Source organism: Pygocentrus nattereri, chromosome 11 (genome assembly GCF_015220715.1).
Source record: "Pygocentrus nattereri isolate fPygNat1 chromosome 11, fPygNat1.pri, whole genome shotgun sequence".
Lineage (NCBI taxonomy): Eukaryota > Metazoa > Chordata > Actinopteri > Characiformes > Serrasalmidae > Pygocentrus > Pygocentrus nattereri.
In genome coordinates this window covers 29,503,646-29,524,276 of record NC_051221.1, presented here as the reverse complement: position 1 = coordinate 29,524,276, position 20,631 = coordinate 29,503,646, and the positions used below count along the sequence as shown (strand labels likewise).

Genomic DNA, 20,631 nt, shown 5'->3' with positions numbered 1-20,631 from the left:
GACCCTAAGGGAAAAGTGGCTTAGAAAATGGATGGATGGATGCATGGATGGATGGATGGATGGATGGATGTAAAGTACATACACTCAGCACGTATAGTCATTCTAGTCTAAGCAGGTTGTGCTGGAAGCAGGTTGTGCTGGATCTGTGAACTGGCAAGTACAATGATCTGTTACAAACTACCACCACTGGAGGGCGGAATGGAGCGCCATCCTAACACCATCGATATCCGCCTCACACTGTTCACCATGTCAAACTCATCATTATCACTGGTGTGGAAACTTTTATCGGCCCAACAGACAAACTTGGTTAGGCTTCACAAATAGACACGAAGAGTTAGAAACTCCGTGTCACATACAGCATGAATGCATGGGGGGGCTCGTTTCCGTGTGAAGGGGCGATGTAGGTTAGCTGAAGGGGAAATGACTTCAAACTGAGGAAGTTTCACAACATCGGAAAAGCCCTCAGAGTGTACCGGCCAGACGCGATTGCTCTTTCTCCCTCCCCGAGTTAATGTCATAGCGCGTGAGTGTGTTTTTACCTGTGCTTTAAGCAGTTCTGGTTCTGGATCGGTTCAGTATGAGCAGCGCTGTGACGGCGGACACCTTCATCAGGAAGCTGAGTCAGTCCACCCTGAGGAAGCTCTCAGACTTTCTGGACCCGCAGGACGCGTGGAAAACTGTCCTGGTGGACATCCAGAAACCCACAGGGGAGCCGAGGTACTCTCAGCTCCACCTCAGGTAAGACAGGAGCTCTAGAGACCGTGTGTTATTATAAGGACACCTCGTCGCCGCCCCGCCTTACCTGAGCCCTGTGCTTTAGTAATGATGCAGTAGGAAGGTGTTAGCCACAACCTGGACATTTTGATGACGGTACATTGATGTGAGGATTTTATTGCATTTAGATGATTAGTTCTGGATCATAGACGCCACTCCAACTCATCCCAGAGGTACTGGATGGAGATCCATCCACACGTCTACGGCTCCACAGACCAATGCTTTATATCCCCCCAGGTCCTGGAGGCCCACTGCTCTGCACTTTTGACTGCTCTTCCTGCCTTAACTCACCCACTTTAACTCAGTAAGGTGCTGTTAACAAGCTCATTAGTTGGATCAGGAGTATGGGGAGGGGGGGCACTAAATGTACAGGGAAATGGCCCCCCATGACCAGGGCTGAGAAACACTGCACTGACAGCTGCTTCAGAGTGTCCCATTCCATTAGCCATGCCTTTCTATGTACATTATACCAACTGAGTGTGTGCAGTTACACAACACCTGTGTTAGCAGTGCGTGCACTTCAAAGTAACTAAATTATCTGTCTGTCTGTCCGTCAGTCAGTGAGCCTGTCAGTCAGTCAGAGATGGTTCAGTACAACTTTATCTTTTCTGATACTGATAACGATAATAAAACCTTGAGTATCGCCTTACTGATCTATCTGATAGCTGATACAACAAACCCATTGATTTACCATCTCTATTATCTATTCATCCGTCCATCTATTCCACCATCTGTCTACCTCTATTTATGGGTAATCACACATTTCTTAGGCACTTGTCAGTTTATTGCTACCACTTGACTGTCCTTCACACATGAGACTAACACCCACATAGCGAGCATTGATCCGCTGGCTTGATAAAGTAAGCCTGACTGTTTGCCACTGCTGCTCCACCCTCAGACCACCCAGGTTGTTGTCCTGCATACAAGGTCTAACGAGTTTTAAATCTCCTCAAACCGATTTTAAATTTATGCAGCCTTTTATTTTAGATAATATACTAAGACAAGCATTACCAACAACAGAGAGAAAATAATGACTAAGTCTGATATAAATGATTTCATAGAATATAGTTTTGCTGACACTGTGCTAAATTACATTTATTCTCTACAGAAACTAAAGAAAGGAAGGAGGGAAAAATAAGTAAATTGGGCTGTGAGTGGAAAATGAGGGAAAATAAGTTTTGTCTAATACTCTGTGTAACCACTGGAGGGCCACCTGGAAAGCACTAAGCAAAATGTCTGTCGTCCACCAGCTTTGTCATCAGCAGGCCAACAGTGGCCCGCTATCCTCTTGGTGTCAGGGCAGACTTTTCATAAACAATGTTTTTTTTTCTTTTTACAGGAGATTTGAAAGATTGGTGGCCCAAGGTAAAAGTCCTACAGTAGAGCTGTTGTATGACTGGGGGACCACAAACAGCACGGTGGGAGAACTGGTTGAAATTCTTGTCAGACACAAGTTGTTAGCTCCTGCTAGAGTCCTTCTGCCAGGTAACACATTCTTTCAAATAAACATCAGCCTGTTAACAGTAACAATAGTGATGGCTATATTCCAAAATACTAAGAACTGTAAATTCACTGAGGACTATAAATATGTTTTCAGTTGTAGAAGTAGAAAACTACTGTTACAGTGATGTCAAAAGTACAATTTCGTAAATGTAGTTAATATGTGCTTCTGAAACCAGATATAGCTGCACCACCTGCTGCCACAAATAGCAGAAGAGAAGCAGAAGATGATCCTTCTACTAAATTCTACCAAGAAGAGACTGCACTTTGTGGGGGGATACTGACTAAAGCAGCAGCAGTAGAAGAAACACTTTACACTCCACCTGACAGCACCACAGAGCCAGAGGAAAATCAGGAACGTAACGATGAAGGTGTGACTGTAATCATGCATGTATACTGACCAATCTTGCTTTAATAATTACAGTAACATTTTATTTGAATGATATGATAGATGCAGACTTTTAAAGTACAATGATTATAACTGTTTTTATAATGCATGATTTGAAATAATTGATTTCTGATCCTTCTTGGATTCAGGATTCTACACTTTCACATATAAAGAGCTGACGCAGATCACAGGGAGCTGGGATGACAGGCCAGTTTCAGATGGGGGCAGGAAGCTGGGGGAAGGCGGGTTCGGAACTGTGTTCAAAGGCCTCCTGTACGGCACGCCTGTAGCAGTAAAGAAACTCAATTTAGTAAGTGCTTGGGTGACTAATATACCATACTTTATGAAAATGAGCAAAAAAGTTTTGGTAAAAAAATAAAATATATTTTAATTTGAATGCAAGAATTTTTGTGTGCTGCTTGTGTTATTTTTTACCCGTTCATATTTTTAAAAAGAAATCCATCATAGCACAAAATTAGTACCTCTAATAATAATAAGCTTAATGAACTTCTTCACATACTGACCCATTATATATAAAAACAGAACATATGTAAAATCCCTTTTTTGACCCTGGAGAAAGTGACAAAACTGACATAGAAATTAGAATGTCTGCAGACCCGATTATATGTTGATAATGAAGTGTAAGATGTTCCTATGTTGAAAATGTATAGTATCTTGTTTTAGATTATAAAATTCTAGCTCTGTATGTCGGAGGCCTCATCAGGCCCGTGTGTGATTGTAATCAATTGACAGGAGTCTTCTGCTTTGTACTAATTGTAATAATTGTATTCTACATGTATATACATACATACGTATGTACATATATATGTGATATGCATGATGTGAGCAACAAGGTCAACGTTTCTGCTCCTCTGCTTAAATCTAATATTCTGCCTCTGCTCTCCGCTAACAGGAAGATGACTTGTCTCCAGAAGAGCTGAAGACTCAGTTCAAACAGGAGATACAGACACTGACGAGGTGATGATAGCAGTAATCTCCCCCTTTTTTGGCCATGACTGATCTTGTTTCAGTGATGTTATTATGATTTCTTATGTTTTTTCAGGTTGAAACATGTGAATCTAGTGAATATGGTTGGTTACTCCAGTGATGGCCAGCACCCATGTTTAGTCTATGCTTATATGCCTAATGGTTCATTACTGGATCGTCTAGCGTGTTTGGTAAGTAAAGTCTCTAAATGTTTTGAACAACAACTGATTATACACTACAGAAAGGATTGACAGGTCTCTGACATTTGGTCTTATCCAAAGACGTTTATCTTTGGGTTACTCGAAAGAGTTTTGAACAAGCAACTGTGTGCTTATAAATCTGCAGTTTTCACTGTGTACTTATAGCTATGTAGTTATGATTTTGAGGTAGTTTACTATTATGTTATTGCTGGAGATCAAACCAATCCAGTTATTCCCAAATGGTGGTTTTACATGTCACTGCAGGGCTGACGTGGTTCTTCCACCTGTAAATAAATAAGGGCACATTCATAGATTAACTCTCCATGCAGGCAGGAAGCACTCCTCTTTCCTGGCGAGTGAGGTGTGCAATAGCACTGGGAACAGCCAGAGGACTGGAGTACCTTCACCAACACAACCACATCCATCGAGACGTAAAAAGGTATTCAACTATTTCACTGAACTCAGTCCATATTGCACATATTAAGAGGGCAATATTATGTGCTGTGTCAGGGTTTAGCAGATTGTTCTTTATGATGTATATGTCCATAGCTGGACAGGAAATGTACAGATGTCCTAATAGAAACATATTTCTCTGAAATGGTAACTTTACAGGAGAAAATAAACATTCCTCGTGTGAGATAAAGGTCATTTTGGTTCATTTCTATCAGCCAATATGTAATATAATGTTTTCACAGTGTAAAGAGCAGTTGGCATTCACAAATAATGTAGAAAAATCTTGAGGTATTGATATGGAAGTGACAATATATTGCATATCTTTGGAACTTTCTCTGCATTTTGCATTTTTGTTTCCCGTAATTGTTTTTTTTTTGTTTGTTTCATGCAACAGTGGAAATATTTTATTGGATGAATTATTCATCGCGAAGATTTCAGATTTTGGACTAACCCGTGCCTCGGCTAAGCACTCATGCACGACAGTGATAACAGAGAGAATTGTGGGTACGACGGCCTACATGGCACCAGAGGCACTACGAGGAGAGATCACCCCCAAATCAGATGTGTTCAGCTTTGGAGTGGTATGTTCTCATGCATGTAGAGAGATGCAGATATATAGCAAAAAGAATGCATCAGAAACAAAGTCCTCAACCAAAGGAACAGTTTTAGTATGACAGCTTCAGACCATAAGGCAGAAGTGAGTCACACTGCCAACAGTTTGGTCTGAAGGCCGCTACAGTGGAAAAATCCGCAGCCAGCATTTTACTAGCCACTTAGGTATCTAATGAATAAAGCATATGTTTAGTTCACTGAGAATAAGCTAAACCTGGCTGACTCTTGCAGGTGCTGCTGGAAATAGTGTCTGGACTTCCTCCAGTTGAGGAAAACCGGGACCCAAAGCTTCTGGTGAGTTTTGATTTTCCCATTACTTTCCACACACAATCAGTCTCAGTCATTCATGTGTGATACTTTTTAAAATGAAGGATTCTAAAAGAGCTCTTTTCGTTTCTTAAATAACACGTTCTGTTTTGAAGAGCCGTGGTCCCAATAACATTTGCGTCCTGTGTCTCTTTGTAATGTGCTTCCTGTATGTCTCTGTGTTGGGATGTTTAATGTCTTTCTCAGATAGAGATGAAGCATGAGATAGAGGATGAGGAGATTACACTGGAGGAGTTTGTAGATAAGAGAATGGAAGACTGGGATATGGAGTCTGTGGAGAAGATGTTTACTGTGGCTAGCCAGTGTCTGAAAGAAGGGAAGAACAGGAGGCCTCAGCTAAAGGAGGTATGTGTGTGTCATTTTAGCACAGCATCTTCTATCTTTTTATCTCTCTATAGCTACTGTATCTAGTGAACAGAACTTCCCGGCTTAAAAGAAAGTACTAAAGTATAAGGATTTCTACACTCAAAAAAAAGAAGGAATGACTTCTCTGATCTCTCCTGTTCCTGTTGGGCCCCTGAGGTAGGGCCTCAGCTTAATGTGTCACTGGATCCTGTGCAAATGTGTCAAATGTTAATTGCAGTGTGAAAATAAACAAAAAATGCTTTAGGATAAAATACAGCATTAAAGTGTGCTATAAATACATTCATTTTACATAACTGGCACAAGGCTTATACATGCATCAACGCCACTCCAGCATCACAACATGCATCATTGCTTTTAAATTTTTGTCTTTTCATCTATAGGTGGCTGCTGAGCTGGAGGCTCTTACTCACTTACAGCAGAACTAAGAGAGACTGAATACTCCTCTCATATTAAATTAGATGTAAAATTCTTGATTTTAGGTTAAAAAAATTTTTTTTAAATGTAAATATTTGTATGTATGTTAGAACAGAGTTTTTGTAATACTATTTCCCAGTAGGCTTATTAAAGAATCTTCAAACCAGTGGTGAGTGTTTTGTCTGATATTATATAATAAAGAAGTAATTATTAGTGATTTAAATATTTTATTTTTCTTTTAAAAAACATACAGAGAAAAGCATTCTCACGACCACCAGACATGAGACATAAGACACTATATAAGTCCATTTACATGGGAAAGGCATTGCCTTATTGTACAGATAACAGTTGATTAACAGTGGATTGCCTCTCATTTTCAGTAGATGCAGGTGCCCGTGGTGGCTTGTATCTTGTCACACTATTTTTCCTGACACCTCATGCTACAGTGTGCAGAGCACACAGCAGTGCTTTGTAAAAAGCAGCAGTAGCTATTGCAGTTTTTCAGTGATGAGCAACTCAGCAAGCTTTAATGGACATCTGAGTTGGGGTTCTTTCATTTCAAACTCATTTTAAGTAAACTAATGTAAAGCCATCCATTTCTATTCAGACTCCTCACAGACAAGTTCTGGAGCTCATTTTTCTCCTTATCTCCCAAACGTCTGCTGCATTATCTAGTGCAATATAAACCAATTTCACTTCTAAGGTTGCATTTCTCATCACTATGTCAAAATGTTTGGACACATCAGGGTTAACTGGATTCATTTCACCGAAACGGACCCCAACCCTGGCTGCGACTTCCAATATAACCCATGCCATGGCTACGTAGACAATCAAAACATGACAAAAATCAGATAACAAATAACAGAGCATTGACTGAATCAGTATATACATCACTTGCATAGGAAAATATGTTTCTTGGCAAATGGGAACATCAAAGTGATAGTTGTATCAAAAATGGGACTTTTATTATGTTATAAAAAGCAATGCTGAATGTTAAAATATTGGTGTCCAAACACAGTCCATAATACGTGAGATGTTACAGCTGTGTTTGTTTTAAGACATCTAGAACTTAGGCCTCGTGTGTAAAAATACAAAATATGACAGACATTAAAGCTGGAATGGAAAAATAAAGGAATGGGGTTTTGTGGAGGTCTCTTTGTTCTTTTTCACATTGAAGAACTTACACTTTCATGCTAAAACACTAACCATCCAGTACTGTAACAATTCATACTGCACTTACTGACCTTTGCACAATGTAAATCATGATTTTTTTCATGAGTCAAAGTGGTATAATCCATCTGAGTAAATAGCACATGTCTAAAATGGATGATGTTCCACCAGTGCTGTTCATGCTGTTTACCAAATTTAAGCATGAATCTTTTTTTTAAATGCGACATGTATTCTATGAATCCGCACTAGGAGAAATGTTTGATTCCTGACTTAATCCTAACCATGAGTGAAAACTCTTGCTCACATAATAATACTTTTCTATCAAATACCATGAGTGAGGCTACAGAGGTCAAACCACCATGTCAGTGTGTTCCTTTGTGTGCATAGTTCATCGTGAGGTGGCTGTCTTTGTGGCCTTGGGTTGAATCGGGGGTAACATATATTTATATTTTATAATGGTAGAGAGCTTTGTGTGAAACAGGCTTGGTTTCCATCATCTGGAATGTTCCACTGGAGCGCAGAAAGAAGGGAGTTTGGCCATGTGTGCATTTAATCAGCATCCTCCCCATCGCCACGCTGCCGAGTGATCCTGCGATCCCCTCTCCTTCCAGCAGGACCTTTGGGCTTGGCAAAGGCCTGCTTGTGAGCATGCTGTTTGGGGTGGACCTCCTCATACAGGAAGTCAGCGGTCAACTCATCACCATTATCAATTTCCAACTATAAGCGAGAAATGCATAAAAATAAAAGATGTTAACAACCCACAGCAATAATTAAAAGGCAACAAGATGTATTCCTTTTGCAACCAGTATTATCGACAAAGCAAAATAATCAAAAAGCCTCATACCTTTTTTTCTATCTCCATCTGCAGTTTGCTCTCCACCATGTCTATGAGAGGACTCTTACAGCTAGAGTAAAGCATCCTTTCTTTAATGCTGCAGCTGTAGCCAGGCATCGAGTAGATAAACACTGCAGCAGAAAAAAATGTTGTTATTACAAGAACAATGTGCAATAAACAAGCCTCGCATTCACAAAGTAAAATCAGAAAAGATTTTAAAAGCCTTAGCAATAAATGATACCAAAATGTTGGAATCACTTTCCTTCAGGGTTTCCTTTCCTGCTCCCATAGTTTCACTCAAAAAAAAACTTAGCCCAAGCATCCTTCTAAACCCATGCCACTGCTCAACCCATCAGAAATTTGTCAGGAAACTGTCCAATCTGGAAACACTGCCCTCCTTACCTACAATCTTCCACCAATATCATGAGCAAAGATATTCACCTATAGATTCCAGGTGGTCTCCCTCGTGTGAATGCTTGTAGAGGAAGAAGTGGTAACGCGCAGCATCTTTAGGAATCCTCTTGGGTAGATCTCTCACTTCTGTCCGGTCAGTGTTTGACAACATAATGAGCTCCTTGTCAAAATCTATCTTCTGTTGATAAATAACAGACACATATTTATTTACATTAGAATGAAAATCTACCAGTCTATTATGATTTCTTTTTTATATTTAAGCACTATTAAAAACTCACTTCACTACTGATCTAAGATCACTAATGAGATTCATTACCGACCAGTGTTTCAGCATTATTTTCTACACCCAGCTGGGGACCTTATGTACCGCACTTTTTACATTTACAACTAACTCAAGTTAATAGAACAGGAACTACACAGTTGAAGGGAGGCCTGCTCTCCTACAGTCAGTTTTTGTCTTACCAAATACGACTACCTACTGCAGAAAAGGGAATCTGAAACCAGACCAAGCGTCTAACTCTTATTGAGATGCTTGCCACAAAGTGCCACTTCTTTCTAAACTTCAATACCTGCACAGCAAAACTTCTGAGAAATTTCTAGAGAACATTGCTCTCAGATTCTTTGATGAAATGGTGGGAGGGGCAGATGTAACTGCCTTACCAGCTGAACGTAGTTAAACGTCTTGTCCCTAAACTTCTGCAATGCTTCCATTGCGTCTCCGTGCAAAGGGAAAGCAACACCCTGCAGGGTCTGCTGCTTGGTGTCCACACTGATGTCAGTTTGCACCTGCAGAAAAAAAAAACAGGTTCAGCACATAAATCACTATACTCTGCTTGAAATCAAGCAGAAACCCAAAACAAGCAAACTACTGCAATTATCACAACTACTAGGTGTTTCTTTATCAATTTCCAGATATTTTATGTTCCCTAATCCAGTGTAAACAATTATTATTTCCCTAAAATCAGCTCTGATTAATGTGTTGAGACCTGTCCCGAGTGATCTGTGAGTTTACTGTGTCATGACTGTGTTTTTGCAGGAGTGGCCAGTCTGGCTATGGTTTTAGCTCACAGTCTTTAGCACATTTAGAAAATTTTCAGCTATAATTTTTTTTTGTTCTTCTTTGAAATAACCTGCAAGCAGCATCAAAAATACATACTATACTTTTTTACAAAAGAAAACTAAGCTTTTGTCAGATATACATGAAGAACTGCAGTGTTCTGTGCCATGTAATGCAACTAGTATAACGTCATATGTTCTCTGTGGGCTGTGACAGAAAAGGCAGTCCCACTTCCTTTTTAGATTTTCTCCCTCTCTGACTGGCTTCCGGGAAGAGAGGAGGCACGGCTCTTTCTGCGCATTTCCTTATATGGTGTGAGTTCAGCACACACTATTCCCATTCAAAACTAGGAACTCAGCAATTAGAAGGGCAAGAGGCTAAAACAAACTGCTCTTTGCAAGTGCCTGGGGTATTGTGCTGTGGAGGCATACATCAACTGATAAATAAGATGAACAGTGTAAAGACATTAGATTGTAGGAAAATACAGAGAAAAGTAGAAGTCTGATGTACTGTTGCAGCAACATTCTACTTCACATATGTTTTGAGAAACACTTTTCCTGGAGCTGCAGTAACAGCAGTCAAGCACAGCTGCAGCCAATTGTGCTTCAATGAATGATTTTATCAATTTCCAAAAGTGTTGTTCATTTTAAAGCTTCATTCAGATTTCATAGTCAAGGTTAGAGACTTCAGTGATGGTGAGAGATGTGTGTGTACCTCACTGAGCTTAATCTGTCGCAGTTCCTCTTCAGCAGCAGTGAGGGGAAGAGGAGCAGACTGTGAAGTGATGTGCTTCTTGTATCCATTAAGAGAAATATCATCCTGAAGAAGAACAATTCAAAAGGGGGGAGGGGTGCTGTTTACACAACTTATCGTCATGAATCTTTATGAGAGTAAGGAATAAAAAACTTTAAGCTCAAAAGAACTCATATGTGGAACTGTAGGCTTTCAATTCCTGAAAATGGCCTCATCTGAATTGGTTGTTCTAATATGATATAATATTAAAGGCCAACCCTGTTTAAGACAACTAAGATCATTTAATGGCCCATTCTGTGATGTTTGTAAAAATGTTCTGTCATCTCTTTGGTCAAGGCAAAGAAGGGGCTTGAACCCATTCTTTATAAACAATGAGACACACATTGTAGCTGTAGACACTTTTGTTTCCTTTGTTTTATTATTATGAGAGGGGTCATGTGCTTCTCCTTCCTTTACCTTTATAAGAAAGTCGCCATTGTTTTAGAATCATAACCGTGTCTGTACCACAAATAATGAAGATGCTGACTGTTCACTGCTTTATCATTAATCAAGAGCTCACTGTGTACTTATCACGGTGTTCCTTTTAGTAATGTACTTTACTGACCTTTACAGTGCCGAAAATCTCATCTTTAATGTGGCCGCCTCCAAACTCCTTCTTCACCGTAGCTCTGGTAGCAGCATAAAGCATTTTATGTCGCACCTATAGGAAAAAAGAAAGGTCAAAATTACAACAAATGGCATTATATATTTTCTCTTAAATAGGAAGGTGACTTGCTTTGATAGTTTAGCTCAGGAGCTTCCAAATCTACCCACAAAGGGCTGGTGTGGCTGCAGGTTTTCATTCCAACAAAGCAGGAGATCACATGATCAAATGTTTGAAGCCTGAGAGGAACGGATTAAACTAGTGGAATCAGGTGTGCTTCTGCTTATTTGGAGTGAAGACCTGCAGCCACACCAGCCCTCTGTGGATAGGACTGGACACCACTGGTTTAGCTACTAGGTCATTCTCACCACTTTAAAACATGTCCATAAATATTTGAGTGTGATTAGCACAACACAGATGAAAATGGATTAATTTAATTTAGTAAATTGTGCTATTATTTGTTATCCGGTGTCGACCGGAGGAGGATGGGTTCCATTTTTGGGTCACGGCACCTCTCAAGGTTTCTTCATCGTACTCTTAAGGTGTTTCTCCTTGCCACTGTTGCCACTCACTTGCTTACGAGGGCTTGGACCTGGAGTTTTCTGTAAAGCTGCTTTGTGACAATACCTGCTGTAAAAGCGCTATATAAATAAACTCTGACTTGACTAAACCAAGCTCTATATAGCACAACAAAACACCTGAGGAGTTCGTTTTTCTCATTTTTTGGGGGCACATTTTACTGAAATTCTAATTATCGCATTTTTTCCCACACATTTCCTAGGAAACTGTGCTGTGAACTAAAACAATGTGACAAAAGTTTTTTAGCTATAGACACTTTTGTTTCCTTTTTACTTGTGCCACATAGCAAAATGTAGTAAAAAGAAAGAGTCAGTGACTGTCAGTGTGTTGTGGTAATCAGAATCAGAATCCTTTATTGATCAATAAAAGTTAAGAAGAAAAACGAAAAAACACGAACGGGAGCTACTGTAACAGGCAGCATGCATGCACGCGCACTTCAAAAATGTAATGTAATGATGTATATATAGCTTTAAATTACTGTAGTACACAGACAACAGTACACAGAAAAACATCAAAGCTTCTTGTGTTGCAGTAAGAAGTATCTGATCACTTAAATTTGAAAAATATTACTAATTATTACTAATATTACTAAAAATTCTATTAAATTATGCAGGTTTATTTTATAATTCTACCAGGCATCAGTGGTAGTATATCCAAAAAAGGGAAAAGGGAACATTAAGTTTTACTTGCTTTAATTCTCTCAAGTTGCGCCCAAGTATTTGTCATGTTTGTCAGAATAACTGTACTGCTCTAGGGCACAACTGCAGTGTCAGACAACCAAACAGACAACCATGTAATCACAACCAATCACAACTCTTTCATATTTACTGCAGATTTTTCATTTTTATGATCCTGACAGCTGCAGTGGTATTTTCCTTCTACACTGAAAACAGTAATATAATCTGCTAGTGAAACAATGAGTCCCTAGTCAAACACAACCTATAATACAACATAAATCTGGCTGAAAAAGAACTGAAACTGCAGTACTTCTGGGCAGAAGTTGCTTGTACAGACCTACAACAAATGGCAAAAACAGCCATTACTACAGAGGTGCTACATCTAGGCTCCTTTATTTTCTGCGTAGAGTTACCTGATGACATAACACTTCACAATACAAAGACAAGCTAATGGCATTTCTGTGCTCTTCATATGCAGAGTTCTGAGATACAATTCAGTTTGGAGTCTCTATGTAAACTGACACTACTGAGTATAAATGCCAATGTAATTTATGAAACCTTGCCTGGCTTCTCTGCAGATGCTATAAATGTAAGAAATCTAGAACTAACTTCCCCTCCAGCGTCCTACTCATTTAGAAGACAGAAGGCGCTTATCATAGGCTAACATTTCTATTTAAAGCTTTAGGTGAACAAACCTTTTAAACGGGTACAAGAATAACTGCTAAACTGAACTCAGATGTGTGGACAACTTCCATATATATCTATCGCCTCATAGCCTCCTGGAATTGTGCTGACAGGTCTAAACCTGTTACAGTCACACAGAGGGTAAAAATGTTCAGCCTTGGCTCCTCTCCATTCTTATTGGCTAAAGCATTTTGCTTTGGGCGGCAGATTCCGTTGCTGAGCCAATCGGTGTGGATCATAGTGACACTTTTCCCTTTTCACTTTAGAAAAGAAAGTCTTCTATGGCAGGACAACTGCAATCTAACATGCACTCATACCCTGTAACAATCACATACTAAAATACATCTGAAGCTAAGAATTACTGAATCCCCTGAATTATGAGGATGTTAATCAATCAAAATACATATAATGCTAGAGACACACTACCAGCTAGCTAACACTCTTGCACACTGAAATGACATAGCATGAAATTAAGTCTATTATTAAACTTCAACACTTATATTAACACCAGCTATTCAAAACTGTAGCCTAAAACTGCAGATGCCTCTAAGCTACTAACATCTGCCAAAGCTTGCTACTTTGTGTGGGGTGTTTTAGTGGGTTTACCAGGCTAATGATGTAAACTCAGCATGCAGCAGTGCTAGCTTGCTCATGGCAACAGTCATATTTCAGCTTCTCGATGACCTCATAACTCCAAAGAGCTGTCAGTGTTCAGAGGAAAGCTGTATGTATGGCAACATTTGTTTACCACAGGGCATGATTTCTAAAAATGCGACTCATTTTTCACATAGAGAAAACCAGCTTAGACCTTGTGTTCCTGACAGGGTCACAACACGGACTAGATACTGACGACACCACATCAGAGGTGTAACCATACAATGATACTCATTATTATTACACGATCCAAGAGAACAACTAGTTGCAATCATTCTTTAAAAAGCATGAATAACCTTAACCTAAAATCAACTAATTCAACCCAAAATACATTCTACCACCCATTTAACTCATCACAATCTCTCCAAAACAAACAAAAACACCTTACCGGAGAGTGGTCTGGCGACCAGGCGATGAAGACCCACTCATGTCCAAAGCTATTGGTGGAGTCCAGCCTATACAAGATGTAGCATGGCAAGTCGTTGTCCAGCAAAGGAAGGACAAGAGAGTTGTAGTCTTCCTCCCAACTCCGAGATGCCCGCTTGGTGTCACCAAGTACTAGCTTTTCTATAAAACAGAAAAAATGATAAGCATTTTATGTTGTGATACTTTCAAGCCAGCCACATTAGGCACTGCATATGTCTCAATGTTCAGCAAGACATTTCAGAAGTGCAGTCAGCAGACAAGGAAGTTTAGATTTTATGACTCATTGCTATGTGAGGGTTCCACACTGTAGGCCAGAGCTCAGTGTTGGGATGTCACTATACATAGTGTGTGCCCCTGAGGTCTCCTTACCATCTTCAATCACGATCTTCAGAGCTCTGTAGTCTCCATTCCTGGCACGGGCAAATATGTCTTTCACCTCCCCAGCAGCTTAAAGACAAGAAGATACGGATTGGATGATTAGTATTAGTTTGAACACTAACAACTGAACATATTGCTCCTGTTTTTGGATTTTTTTCTCTACAGCTTGTGCTGTGCCAGCTCTCCAAATTCCACATCTGTATAAAATGAAGGCAGGAGCTGAGTAACAACAGACAGCCAGCTAAGCCTGCCCCACTTATGTTTCCTAACGCAGTAAAATGGATGCAGTCAACAGACATTTATTTACTTACATAAACAAGTTTGCTAACCTCACTACATAACCACATACTTAGGATAATAACAATAAACTGCCACAGTCACTCAATGAATCATTAAGAGAGAAAAGTTAAAATAAGAAACCACAACTTCCCCAGTAAAGAGCACCGTGTTAGCAGTACACAGTGCATATTTATAGAGCGCGCTCTACATAAACTGTTGGAATGATACACTGGCTGCCTAAATCACCATGTTGTAAAATGATACTGGCAGCAAAACCCCAGGTAGCCTAAATCACCCTCCCAGAAAAAGCTAACAGCAATGAAATTTACAGGTTTGACAGAAATACAGAAAATTTTATATAAATATAATTTTCAGAAAATGTTGCAATCATTAACAGAATAATTGGGACGTTTTAATACAGTAAGTCATCCTATCAGGGGTTAAGCTGCAATATTAGGCTGAGTCTGCACTGAATTAACTTTAAAAACTCAATGAAACCTTTAAAACACTAAAGCTACTATGCTACAGTAATGTGCGCATGCTCAGTAGGAGCTCTCGACGGGTAGGGCAAACTGGTGGAACACCTGGCTCACAGTCTTGGTTTAATCACATGCTGCTGTTAAGAAGCTAGAGGTATTATTGCCGTTCATTTTTCAGCAAGTGCAGGTTATTCAGACCCGGTCAGAGACCCCTGCCTGCGTCCTGAGATATGCGGCTCCTCGGCCCGTGTGTGGAAACGGAGCAGCTGGAGGAGTGAAGGCGTGAAGGCGTTGCCCGCTTCTACATCTCAAAATCACCGCACACGAAACACGAACGCTTCCAGACACGAGAGCTCGGCAGGAGCGAGGCGAGCGGAGCAAGCCAGCCCACCTCCGACCCAGTTACCACCCAGAGGCGGTGTGCAAGGCGGTTGGCTGGTGTAGAGTTAAAAAGGCGAGCAGGTTGTTACTACAGGCGGCGGCTCTTTCTGCTCGTACTGAGCGGAGCCTGACAGCCCCCAGACAGCGACCACCCTCCGCACAGATCAGCCTCACAACCGCAAGGTGCTCCTCGCCGGAGGGACAGTATGGCCCATGAGGGCGTGCAGAGTCCTGAAACAAAAGAAGGCTTACCTTGAATCCCCGTCTGGTGAGACATTTTCGGGTCGGAGCGGTTCGTCTGAGACGGCGAGCAGAGTCAGGAAGAAGGAAGCAGAGGGCAGCGATGCCACTGGCTGCAGTCTGTTACGTCACTAGCCCGGTCCAGCGACGCCTCCCAACAACTGCGCATGCGCAATGAGAAACCGGTTTCAATGGAAACGTGACCATCACGCTGGGCTTGATAACGTTTCAATACATTCTCGTTTTCTGAGATTTTGACAGAGAAAAAAGAGAAAGAAACAAAACAACAATAGTAAAATATAATTTTACATATTAAGTATTATTTTCTTAAATTGTACGTGAATAAATGGGTAATTTCAGCATTTCTCTGCAGCTTTGACATTCACACGATTAAAACAGATACAAATACAGCATGACAGACACACATTCTATATCAGCTTCTTTTGCCACTAAAATTTGTATTTCTTTTTCAAATGTTAGAAAACATTTTCAAGATTGAAAAGCCCTGGGTGTCATAAACATGACCAAAAACCCACACATTTTTGTCTTTAATTGAACTACATTGACAAAATATGCAAGCTAATGTTTTACATGTCATTTTTCAACTCATATTTAGATGCACACATTGTGCAAAAGTATATCATTTTAATATCATGCTGCCCTCTATATACCATCACCCCTGTAATGACAAGGGGGAAAAACTGAAGGAAGCTGTTTTCTTTGAGTCACATATATTTGAGGAAGTGCTCTCATTTTATTATAAAGCAGAACAGCATGCAAAGAGTTCATCTATCACCTTTTAGATGCTTTTGTATGTTTGATGCATGATCATCAACTCTGCTGCAAATTGTGCAGAAAATATAATATCTGTGCAATTCAAATATATCTAAAAAATCTTGTATGAGTGAATGTGATGCCATGTGCTTCAGCATAAAACTAGCTATTGCATATTCATCATGTGTGTCAACCCCAGCTCTTTTGTTTACATGTCAGTTTTATAGTATGGCACCAGTTACAGGATCAGAGATACAGTAAAGGGATACTGACCCTGTGACAAAAGGAAATGTCAATTTGTAGGAGAAGTGTAAGACAGCAGTAGGTAGGCAAAGGTAGTGTTAGGAGTCTTGCCCAAGGACTCTTATTGGTATAGTGTAGGGTGATTACCCAGGCAGGGGATTGAGCCCCAGTCTACAGTGTAGAAAGCAAAGGTGTTACCCACTACACTACACCACCACCACAATAATACTATACATTACTGCTGTCTCTCTACCTGTCAGCATTCACATTTTCAAGTTGCTGTAAAGAATATCAGTCTGGGAACTAAGTTTTGGTGCTACTGGTATGTCCAGTAGAAGGTACTGTTATTGGTTATCTAGTGCTAGTGAGAAAATTGAAACAGGCATGGAGATGAAAGAATTTAGCTTGGATTGGTTGGATTGGTGGTCTACAGACTGTACAAGAGTGGAGACTATTCAGCACTGCTGCTCGTCTCCCTAAGAGTGAGCCTCCTGCAAAAAGAACAGCATGCACTGCCATCTGAAAAAAATTCAAGGGAAAGAGGAAAGGACCTGCAAAAATCCCTCAAATTTCCAAAAGTTTGTTTTGTACGTCCACTCTATGTTTTCATGCATGACCAGAACCACTGCCCCCAAAAAACAAAAATGTCTAATGTTTTCAAAAGCTCACACAGATGTTCCACAAAAGCACAATGCTCTGTGGATGGATGAGACGAAAGAACTCTTTGAGAGAAATGCTCAATGTATCAGGTAGAGGGAAGAAAATACTGCATGGCTAAATATTATCTCCACTCTCAGGGAGGTGCCCTGCGGGTTGGAGTGGCTTTGCTGCCTGAGGGTCTGGAGGAGTTACTATCATTGAGGAAGCAATGAATTCAAAATTGTGTCAAGAAACTTTTAAAGAGTGAGGAAATTTATTGATGGAATATATCCTTGAATCATTATTAATAAAAGGTTTGCAGTAATCATTAATTTAGAAACTATTAAAATAGAGTATAGAGTCATTGTACCTAAGGCCCAGGCAGCCTTAGGTAGGAAAGGTTAGGTCTAATGCTTCTAGGCGAGAGGTGTCTGTACCAGGCACCAGAAAGCCTCAAGAGATGAGCAGATATGAGCTGTAAGAAATACGGCCTTTGTATTAAAAACAAGCTAGCTTTTACTGAGGAAACAGAGAAGCAGCGAGTAGGAATGGGTCGTAACTCTTAAAGAATTAAGAAGATGCCCATCTCGGAGATGAGAAACCCATTATGGAGAAGTCGTAAAAATGGACCTTGTCACACAAAGTATAGAGGTGTCAAAAAGTACATTTAACATGGTAAATATAATGATAGCCAATGGGAACCTTAGGATGGATGGAGAGGAGGAGTGAAGACAGCGCCCCGGGGAGGAGCACTGACCATATTCACAGAGAATGAGAATCCATAGAGAATGCAACAATACAGCATCTACAATGCACACAGTCTGTATAAACCAGAACACTGCCACATGGCACTGTATTCATTTTCCAGGAATAGAAAAAAAATTGCATTGCAGGCAAGCATACATAAACGGAATATAAACAAAGTTGTTGCCACATGACAACAATAATAATGTAACATTTTAAACAAAACCCATAGGATTCAAAAATGTTTTATTTATTTAAAAAAAACTAACTTTCCACTGATGTTTCGAATTCCCTGTGATGTAGCTGTATTGAACTGTATACAAACTAAAGATGCAGGCTTCATGTGATATGTGTATGTATGTGTGTATGTATGTGTGTGTGTGTGTGTGTGTGTGTGTGTGTGTGTGTGTATGTATGTGTGTGTGTGAAAAGTACAGATTGCAATAGAAAGGCATATAACTGCATAAAAGTATGCCATGTCTCTCATAATTCCTTGAGTTTCAAAAAGGAATTGGAAAATAAAACTTCTTTAAAATTGCAGTCTGTCAAAAAGTCAAAAGGAAGCAATTGTTGCCAAATGGCAACACCATGCAGAAAAGGTTAAATGTCACAGTTCAACTTTGAACCACTAAATGCCTACCTTGAAGAGGCCATATAAGTGTGCATTTTTTTATACTAGTGAACAGATATTTCCCCCAGTGCTTGACCTCAAGGGGAACTCCACCGATTTGTCAAATCTTCTACATAATTACATGGTTAAGATGTAAACAAAATCATTCAGAGTGGTTTTGTTTGTGGAAATTGTTCACAGTGGTGATGACAGGAACCAGACATGTAGCGTCCCATGACTCTAAAAGTGTCTCTTTATAAATACTCAGCCTGATCTCTAAGACATTGCTTGGCCTGCATGAAAGGTATTTTAGAGCAAAACAGTCCCCAAGGAAAATGTATTTTTTCAGATTTACCACTCTTTCACCACAATTAACATTACATATATAAACTCAGTTAAAATCAGTGTAGGTTTACGGAGCTCCACTGGTGACATCCTGTATAAATAAAAATAATGCGTGGCCATGACTTAGTAAAGCATGGGAACAAGATCCTAATGCATGGCCACGACTTGGTAAGGTGCGATCTCTTAGTAAACCTTACTAAGTCATGGCCACGACTTAATCATCTTATTCCCACACCTTAGGATCTCGTTCCCACGCGTTAATAGGACCACACACTGGTGGTTTTGGATAGTAATTTAAATGGCTTTGTTTGCACTGTAGACATCAGGACTCCTGGTTCCCATCACCACCACTGTAAAAAAAATCAGTCTATAAATGAACCATTTCACAACAAAACTCTCTGAATGACCTGGTTTACATCTCAATCCCTGAACCAACCACTAAAGAAACTTCAAAATCGGTGGAATTCCCCTTTAAGCCAGCATCCGACAGTGGCCTGGTAAAGCAAACACATCTGCCATGTCCTCTTAGGCTTAGTTCATGATCCTGCCCTGCGTATTGGCTGTAACGTTATGTAAATGTGTCCCCTGCGAGTTGCCGCTCCCTCTGCTTCTGATAATCTCTGTGCCCGTGTGAGTCTGTTATTGTTCCAGCCCACTGAGTTGATGGTATGAGGCTGTTGCTGCTGTTAGCTTTTAGCACCGCTGCTACATCCAGAAGCAGCGCCTCCTCCTCCTCCTCGCCGGAGCCGCGAACCAAAACAAAGAGGATGATGAGGGAACGCGTTTGTCTTAGTAACAGCAGGTTCAGCTCACAGTCCTGCTCCCCTCAGCGCTCAATGAGGCCGAGCAGAGGCTGAACACGGGACAGTCTGAGAGGACAACTGACCAGCCTGGAGCAGGTAGACCACCGTGTCTGCGTCTGGGGGTGTGTGTCTGTTTAAGGGGGGCGGTTGGTGTGAGAGTTGAGGGGCGGGCTCAACGCCTGTCTGTCTGCCTCTCTCTCTCTCTCTCTCTCTCTCTCTCTCTCTCTCTCTCTCTCGCTCTCTCTCTCTCTCTCTCAACGTTCATGTGTACATCACAGTCTCCGTAGTGAAAATGGGATTAATTCGCGTGCTTGCCGACTGCAAGACATTAGGTGTACCAGCTGTGTGAGTGTGTGGAGCGGCGGCGGTGGTGGTCTGTGAGCGGAGCGGCGTGCGGGCAGGGGGAGCTAAGCTAACCTACCCTTCCTCCCCGCTGTGGCGATGTGATGGGCTCGGACATGCTGCACGACTGCCTTCGTAAGAGCATGAGCGGTTCTTCACGCTCTTTTACCTGCTCACAGAAAACGCTACTCGATGCCAGAATGAATGAACAGAGTGAGAGCTGGTTGTGCTTTATCGCAGTAGTCTGTGTGGAGCAAGGACTGGAGCAGATAAGCAGCAGAAAGTGCTGGAATGAATGAATTAAGCTGGTTTGCTTTTCCAGAAGGACCCACACTTCATGTGGAGCAGGTCTTGAGCTCAGTATCACTTATTAATGCTCAGCATGGATGCAGTGGTGACATTCAGCGCGGTGTTCAGCTCGTTTTCCTGGGTGCTTGAGTGTGTTGTTGTGTGGCTGGAAG

At 40.8% G+C, this 20,631-nt stretch overlaps 3 protein-coding genes across 7 annotated transcripts in view; 2 read left to right on the top strand and 1 right to left on the bottom strand.

Moving 5' to 3' along the window:
- Positions 1-245: 245 nt before the first annotated feature.
- On the top strand, positions 246-6,188 carry irak4 (interleukin-1 receptor-associated kinase 4). Of its 3 annotated transcripts, XM_017699386.2 has the most exons (11): positions 246-738; positions 2,114-2,259; positions 2,454-2,645; positions 2,812-2,972; positions 3,576-3,640; positions 3,726-3,840; positions 4,179-4,288; positions 4,697-4,883; positions 5,146-5,208; positions 5,428-5,586; positions 5,988-6,188. In XM_017699386.2, exons 1-11 carry the CDS (start codon positions 578-580, stop codon positions 6,030-6,032), a joined length of 1,404 nt encoding a protein of 467 aa, XP_017554875.2. In that variant the 5' UTR covers positions 246-577; the 3' UTR covers positions 6,033-6,188. The 3 variants fall into 3 exon arrangements, with proteins under 3 accessions (XP_017554875.2, XP_017554874.2, XP_017554876.2); XM_017699385.2 differs by lacking the exon at positions 5,988-6,188 and having other exon boundaries at positions 5,428-5,981; XM_017699387.2 differs by lacking the exon at positions 5,988-6,188 and having other exon boundaries at positions 5,432-5,523.
- Positions 6,189-6,231: 43 nt separating this feature from the next.
- Positions 6,232-15,791, bottom strand: twf1a (twinfilin actin-binding protein 1a). The gene is made up of 9 exons (XM_017699388.2): positions 15,683-15,791; positions 14,283-14,360; positions 13,876-14,054; positions 10,855-10,950; positions 10,212-10,316; positions 9,101-9,226; positions 8,468-8,618; positions 8,036-8,157; positions 6,232-7,908 (listed from the first exon to the last, which is right to left on the bottom strand). Exons 1-9 carry the CDS (start codon positions 15,705-15,707, stop codon positions 7,741-7,743), a joined length of 1,050 nt encoding a protein of 349 aa, XP_017554877.1. The 5' UTR covers positions 15,708-15,791; the 3' UTR covers positions 6,232-7,740.
- Positions 15,792-19,565: 3,774 nt separating this feature from the next.
- The window catches only part of tmem117 (transmembrane protein 117), a 54,360-nt gene continuing 53,294 nt past the window's right edge, over positions 19,566-20,631 (top strand). The window contains exon 1 of one of the 3 annotated variants that reach the window (XM_017699390.2): positions 19,566-19,924. Coding sequence is in view for 2 of the 3 variants with exons in the window: in XM_037542979.1 (XP_037398876.1) it covers positions 20,275-20,383 (109 nt within the window). In the remaining variant the exon portion in view is untranslated. Of the gene's footprint in view, positions 19,925-20,057; positions 20,384-20,631 lie in introns of those variants that run through there. The other 2 variants (XM_037542979.1, XM_017699389.2) reach the window with 2 other exon arrangements.

Bases quoted from the DNA above. Each gene is read 5' to 3' on its own strand.
- irak4 (XM_017699385.2), top strand. From the start codon at position 578: ATGAGCAGCGCTGTGACGGCGGACACCTTCATCAGGAAGCTGAGTCAG. The intron at 739-2,113 runs GTAAGACAGGAG...TTCTTTTTACAG, and splicing joins TACTCTCAGCTCCACCTCAG to GAGATTTGAAAGATTGGTGG. The intron at 2,260-2,453 runs GTAACACATTCT...TTCTGAAACCAG, and splicing joins TGCTAGAGTCCTTCTGCCAG to ATATAGCTGCACCACCTGCT.
- twf1a (XM_017699388.2), bottom strand. From the start codon at position 15,707: ATGTCTCACCAGACGGGGATTCAAG. The intron at 14,361-15,682 runs GTAAGCCTTCTT...CTTGTCTTTAAG, and splicing joins TCACCAGACGGGGATTCAAG to CTGCTGGGGAGGTGAAAGAC. The intron at 10,317-10,854 runs GTCAGTAAAGTA...GTTCTTCTTCAG, and splicing joins AGATTTTCGGCACTGTAAAG to GATGATATTTCTCTTAATGG.